A 6,674-nucleotide genomic window follows, 5' to 3' on the forward strand; every position below is an offset into this window, starting at 1 on the left:
GGTTCCACAGCAGCTGTATCTCGTGTGTGTGCCTCTCCTAGATACTTGCCGAGGGCGGCTGGACCAGCGCTCCCTCCAGGCTGCAGCTGGAGACATGCTGAAATCCTGTCTGTAGAAGCTTCCCAACCCCACAAGAAAGCTCCCTGGCTTTCATCATAACCAGGGCCTTACTGAAGAGCTTCCCGTTCCCCTGTTCACCAGAGGCAGAGAGGTCCTGGGCAGCTCCCAGTTTTGAGATGGAACAGATAAGCGGACAAGCCAGCTGGCCAGGCCTGGTAGTGAGACCTCCCTGGGGAAGGGGAGGCCCAAGAGATGACATCAGGCAGGGGGAGGCCTTGCATAAGATCTGCTGCCGAAGGACCTGCATGACCAGAGCAGACCCAGAGACATATCCTGCCCCTCCTAAAAATTGGAAAGCTTTGAGTGCTCCAGTGGCGCAATCGGTTAGCTCACGGTACTTAGATGAAATTGGAAAGCTTTATTGGACAAAGAAAACTGGAGACCATTAGATACATGCATAGCCAGGCTCTGCGTCTGAGCATGCGAAGCTGAGCTTTCCACAGGGCTGCTCTGTCAAGACCCAGTGGCTGACGCTGTACTGCCAAGCCACAGGGTCCCTGAACAGGAGGGGTAAGGCCTCAGAAGCACAGGCAAGTCCCACTGTGTGCCTGAGGGCAGATACTAGCCTACCCTGCCCGCCATGCCCTGGCTCATAAAACCTTTGAATGGTCACCCCGCACTTTCACACCCTTGGTGCAGAGCTCCAGCCAGGCATGGTAATGGCACAGATAACAGACTACACGGCCCAGAAAGTAACATCATGCAGGGGTTCACAGCGACCCTCAACATAACGGGGATCTGGCTGCCCAAGTAAGGACTCTAGTCCATCCTATCCTAGCCATCAGGGCCAGGGACTCACACCACCTCTCCCCCACGAGCTGACAGGATTCACAGTGAAGCTTACCGGATGAACACAAGGTAGGAGGACCGCTACCCCCCCCCCCAAATCACACAGCAACACCGCTGAGCAAGTTCAGAAACATGTTTATTGAAAACCACTCATGACCCAGGTCCCAGAGCCTTCGTGTGGCAAGCAGTGTGACTGTGGGTACCCAGTGAGGCACCACACCAGTTCCTCAGCCAGCGAGGACAGCCTAGGACACGGGACAAGCCCAGCCTGTAGCCCGGTGACTCAGCTTGCTGCCTGGTCCCTCGCTTGTCTCTTAAGGGACAGCGCGAATTGATGGAAGTTGACCGGAACTGGGGTTGGAGGATGGCGGAGCACTCAGTGGGGGTGGAGAGGGTATGCTCTGAAGTCACGGGTATGGACAAGGGAGTCCACTCAAGAATGAACAGTTGCTCAGTGACAGATGACTCCAAGTAACATCCTCATCAAGGAAACCCACACAACCTTGACTCATGACCCCCAGGCAGATGGCAGGTCAACCCCCTGACTTTATGGTCAGCGGCTGGGCAGGCCTCACCTAAGTCACTGCACAGAAGGCCCTCTGCTGTCCCAGTGACAGCCCTGTGGGGTCCTACCACCATGCCCCCCCGCTGCTGTGACCTGGCTGCTGCTGACCGGTGGCCCCTATGTGCACAGTTGCCGAGAGAGTCGCAGCACAGCCTCATAGGCCATGAAGACCACCATGTTGACAGGAAAGGCACGGCAGCAGTTGAGCGTCAGCCCTTTGAAGAGCACCCTGGGGCCCTCCTCCCGCACACTGGTCACCACACAGTGCAGGAGGCCCCGGTAGCGCTGCTGGCCCTGCCCGTCCGCCTGCAGGCGTGACTTGATCACGTCCATGGGGGTGGCCACGGCCCAGGCCAGGACCCCAGCACAGCCACCAGCCACCAGCACACCTAGGACATCTGCAAGAGAGACAGTGACCATACCTTACCGCAAGCTTGTCAGAGACAGGACCCAGCCCAGGACAGCTCACTAACACTGAGTCAAGAGAAACCCCTTGCTCGCTCGCACGCTCGCACGCACGCACGCACGCACACAGCGAAATGCAACGCATACCTCAGAAACCCTGCTTGAAAAGAGTAAGGCAGACAGATACTAAGATGCTCAGCTTGATTCAGTGTTGCGGGCTGCACTGTGCACAGATTCCTCTCCCTGCCCCATCCCACCTGGCCAACCCCACCACCTGTGCCTGCCTGTCACTCACCTGGCTGGCTGTGGCCAGCGGGGGTGAGCCACTCACAGAGCATGGTATAGGAGAGAAAGTACGTGGCAAAGGAGTGACCTTCACGAAGCAGCAGAGCTGAGCTGCCCTTGTAGAGTCCCCGAAGTCCCTCTTGGCGGGCCACTGTGACTAAACAGTGCAGCGGCCCGCGGTATGTGGGCCTGGGCTCCAGACACGCAGTGAGTGCAGGACACAGAGCAGGAGTCACTGATGGCCAGGTGGCTGAGGGCCGCCGCTGTGTCTGAGCTTGGGCCTGTGTCTGCAGGCGGACCTTGGCCACCTCAGTGGGTGACGTCAAGAACACCTGAGACAGAGGAGAAACCACACACTCAAAGACCCAGCCTTCCCATTGGCTCTAGGACCCAGTGCTGAGAGCTGGCCCCAGGTTGCTGATGGTGCTGGGTTAAAAGCCAGCTCAGCCGAATTAAGGCTGAAGCCAAGGTCTCCTTCATCTCTCCTATCTGGGAGCACCAGCTTGACACATACCGGGTGCTAAGTAAACGTGACTAAATTCAAGAGCATAGCTGACACAGTTGTTTGCACTGTAGTCATATTGCTAAAGGCGGGGCATGGTGGTCACTGTGGGACTCAAATGGATCAGGCTGCACTGGGGTCTTTACACCCCGGTCTCTCTTAATTTTCATCACACCTCTTGAAGATGCGATGGCGGCTTAGAAAGGCTCAAGAGTCAAGCCTGGCTGGCTAGGCTTATCAGCCATTTATCTCTGCACTGTGTGTAGCGGGTGTAACACTTAGCCCCTAAGCCTGCGGAGGCTCTGATTAAGGACTGAGTGACTTATCCATGCTCCATCCTGGCCTATGAAGGACCTCAGCTGCACCTGCCTGCCCTGTTCCCATCTGTAGTCCCTGACGCTCCAGCTCCACTGAGGATGAGGTGTGCCGGTGTCTATGGTAACACTAGATGGTGTTCAGGCATTGGCTGGACACCCTGAAGATGGAGACCTCGCAGCTGGGAGATCACAGACATCTAAATGCTACCTCACTGGGTCCCCACACCCTGACAGGGCTCTTTATGGTCATCCCCTCCTCTCCACTCGAGCATACTAGGAGGGACACCAAAAGGAGCCTAGCCCGTCCCAAGCAAGAGCCTGGTTCGACACCGATCTCCATGCCCTGTAGGCTCTACCTTCACAGGGCCTCAGTCGTGACACCTGCTGGGAGATGTGTGTGATTCAACCTCCCCGGGTATCTCTGACACCCTTCCACCCTCCACTGCCTCTCCTCACCCGGACAAGACCAGAGGCGCATCCTGAGAGCGTGATATCAGCCTTGGTGGGCTTGGCGTCAGGGCTGCCGTACCGGAAGCGACAAAGGTGAGCCAGGCACTGGTGGTAGGTGCCAAAAGATACAGATGACACCAGGGACACCGTGCACACAGGCAGTGAGAGGCCTCGGTAGAAACCCCACACCTGTTGGATAGGGATCAAGTAAGGACAAGACCCAAGAGAGAATCCCCCGGGGCTTGGACATCTGGGACTGACCACCATCTCCCTCGCCACCAATGCCTCCAGACATCACCCTTGGGATCTTAGCACTCGCCCTGATGTTTGAGGAGTTGAGGAGACAGCTGACTGGCCATGATTGTGGAACCAGCATGATGCTCAGTTGATCCCCGCCTGTACCAGGTCCCAAGCTCATTTCCGTAAGTGTCCCCAAGACCTTCCCCTGGATGGGCTTCTCCCTGGCCTTCAGAATCCCAGGTTCCCCTGTGTCCCCTCCCCTGGAGACAGGGACTGGTTCTGTACCATATAGGGTCCCAGGGTTCAGACTTCGGGGTGCTGGGGATCCTGGGGCTGGGCCCAGTCATACCTGTTTGGAGGGCTAGGGCTCAAAGGGAAGGGCATCACTAGCAAGTCCCAGCCCCTGATGCCACCCTACCATGGAGCCCCAGTCCTACCCGCTCTTGGCGATACGTGTCCCGGATGCAGTGCCAGATGCTTGTGTACTTGGCCTCAGTCTGGATCCTGACCTACGGGAAAGGGAGACGGCTTCAGGAAGGGCTGGCCCTAGGCCTGGGGTAGAGCCAGTAGAAGCCTAGGCTCTGCCCCCTTGACCGTCAGGCATGCTGCTTTAGACTGTGTAGGGACAGTGAATCACTTCTGGAAAGAGACCCCTGAGGCACAGGGTGAGGGAGACTGACAGTCCCCAGGACCATAGGGAACCATTGAAGATATTAGAGTAGGAGAGGGCTGGGTCCTATTAGCATTCTAATTGAGGACCAGAGCTGGTTACAGGAGCCACTGCGTGTAACCTAAACCAAGGTAGGGCCTTGCTGTACCTTCACTGTATCCAGAGGGTAGCCCACAGCAACACCGCAGACTCCTGCAAGGCAATCAGAGGAACCAGTGAGGCAGCAGGAGGTGGTCCTGGCAGCAGTGAGAGCCCGCCCATCCCAAGGGATGGGAGAAGGAAGGGGGCTTGCTTGGGAGAAGGGGGCTTGCTTAAGGGGGCTTGTGTACTTGGCCTCAGTCTGGATCCTGGGCCTTAAGCAAGCCCCCTTCTCGCACCTCCCGCTGACCCTACCTGGGTTCCACGTGTCTGCAGCCTCTGTTTTGCAGGTGAGAAACCAAGGCTCAGGATGGCAAGCTTGCTCACTATCTCCTGACCTCTTTCCTGGCCCATCAGTGCCTATCCCCATTGCCCAGGTCAAGGACATGCCTCAGCCTCCCCTCTGATGTCACATTTTGGGAGAACGTCTGGTTCTGCACTGGCTGACCCTGTCCCTGAGCCAGGCAAACTTTGCCCTCAAGCTTCGCCTGTGCAGGGTTTGCGTGGGAGCCAGGAGTGGGGGGGGGCACATTCCGAGTAAAGGCCAGGGGAACAGCCGAGACCCCACACACACCCAGGTCCCTGAAGGGCCAGGATCGCCTGGAACCACAGTTACGTGTAGGACAGCTGTGGTCTGGACAGACAGACTCCCCCAGCTGTGGGATTGATTGGCAGAGCCCACAGGATGTCCTTAAGTCACGGGGGTCACGTTTTGGAGGGGACTATGAAATCACAACCCCTTGCCTTTTGACTTCCTGGCCAAGAGAACTCCCTACCATTGTCCTCTAACGGCCACACAGAGGCCCAAGCACTGGGGCCACCTGCTGGTCATAGCCTTGGGAACTGCCCGCTCTTTATCATTCTCTGCGTGAATGGATTAACTGAAGACAGGGACGGACAGGGCGGCTGACACACCTTGCAGAGGGGCCCCTAGTGCCCACTCTGGCGTTGGACAAGGAGATTCACACTGCCCTCCTAGCCCTGCCACGCCAGCTCCACATCTAAAGTCAGCATAGCGCTGAGGAAGCTGAGGAGCCAATCAGGGCCTTGGGTTTTCTAACCCAGTGCAAGGATGCTAAGGACACCATGGAGGATGACAAGGCCCATGGGTGGTGTCCAGGGATGGGTTCAAGTAGCAGAATGAATGCCTGGGTGGGGGGCCAGAGGGTATAAAGTAAGCATCTGACAGGAGACTTAGCTAGAATAGCTCTCTGTCTCTCAAACACCTCACCAACTCCTATGTACCCCTCAAAGCCCTCACCAACTCCTATCTGTCCCTCAAAGCCCTCCTCTCTTATGCCTTCCTACTGTGCTCTTGGTTGCCTCTGCCTGGAAACATGCTGATCAGAACCTGCGTCACATGGCCTTGTTGCTATGCCCCCCATGCCATGGCCACCTCTACATCTAGAGTTCTTCAAGGAAAGGCCTTTCCTGTGGCTGTGAGGAGGGTGTGGCCCCTTGTGGTGCTTAGATTCCCAGGAGCAGCCAACCTTGGTATGGTACAGGTCAAGACGCCAGACAGCCTCAGGCAGGGCCAGGACCCAGTCCTCCCAAGACTGGTTCTGTCTTTGCGGTCCCCAGGCTGTTTCCAGTCGTGAGAAAGCCACCCACAGCTGTTTCGCAAGCACTGCAGGGCCAAGGGTGCTTCACTTAAAATAGCTACACAGCCTGAGGATCGATGGCCCATGGAGTCCCTGCGGCAGCCACCTCTAACCTCTGTCAGCTCTCCCCAGGAGAGACACAGTTTCAGCCACTGGGGACCAAAGAAGCCGGCCTGCTCTATGTTCTAGTCCCGCTCCCTGCAACAGAACTCCTGGGTGCACTGTTCTCCCCCCGAGCCTCCTGTCCGCCCCCCAGAACTCATTCACCCACACTAAGGGCCCCAGCCATCTCCTAACCCCACAGGGACAAGTTTCTGTTCCCAAGCCAGGGATCCCTACAAGCCTCTGCATCCTGCCTGGACCTCAAGGCCATGTGTGGGAACATGCCTCCCCTTCGGCATCCATAGCCGACACCAGGGGTCTGCTCAACTCCCAACTGCCTAGGGCTCTCTCTCCCCTGTCACATATACCATCCCCAGCTCTCCCCAGCTCCTGCGCCCCTCTATCCCTGTCTCATACCTCCAATGGCCCCAGCAACAAAATCCATGGACGGCGTAGGAAACGGGAAGGACTCCGGCCTCTGTCTGTGCCA

At 57.3% G+C, this 6,674-nt stretch overlaps 1 protein-coding gene across 1 annotated transcript in view; it reads right to left on the reverse strand.

The window, feature by feature from the left end:
- Nucleotides 1-1,027: 1,027 nt before the first annotated feature.
- The window catches only part of Slc25a47 (solute carrier family 25 member 47), a 6,096-nt gene continuing 449 nt past the window's right edge, over nucleotides 1,028-6,674 (reverse strand). Inside the window, exons 1-6 of the mRNA XM_005068253.4 lie at nucleotides 6,602-6,674; nucleotides 4,492-4,535; nucleotides 4,111-4,182; nucleotides 3,440-3,622; nucleotides 2,175-2,496; nucleotides 1,028-1,872 (exon numbers count right to left, since the gene is read on the reverse strand). The exon at nucleotides 6,602-6,674 is cut by the window's right edge and continues 449 nt beyond it. Coding sequence (XP_005068310.1) covers nucleotides 1,592-1,872; nucleotides 2,175-2,496; nucleotides 3,440-3,622; nucleotides 4,111-4,182; nucleotides 4,492-4,535; nucleotides 6,602-6,629 — 930 coding nt within the window. The 5' untranslated portion in view covers nucleotides 6,630-6,674 and the 3' untranslated portion in view covers nucleotides 1,028-1,591. The remainder of the gene's footprint in view (nucleotides 1,873-2,174; nucleotides 2,497-3,439; nucleotides 3,623-4,110; nucleotides 4,183-4,491; nucleotides 4,536-6,601) is intronic.

This window comes from Mesocricetus auratus, unplaced genomic scaffold (assembly GCF_017639785.1).
Source record: "Mesocricetus auratus isolate SY011 unplaced genomic scaffold, BCM_Maur_2.0 Super-Scaffold_15014, whole genome shotgun sequence".
Lineage (NCBI taxonomy): Eukaryota > Metazoa > Chordata > Mammalia > Rodentia > Cricetidae > Mesocricetus > Mesocricetus auratus.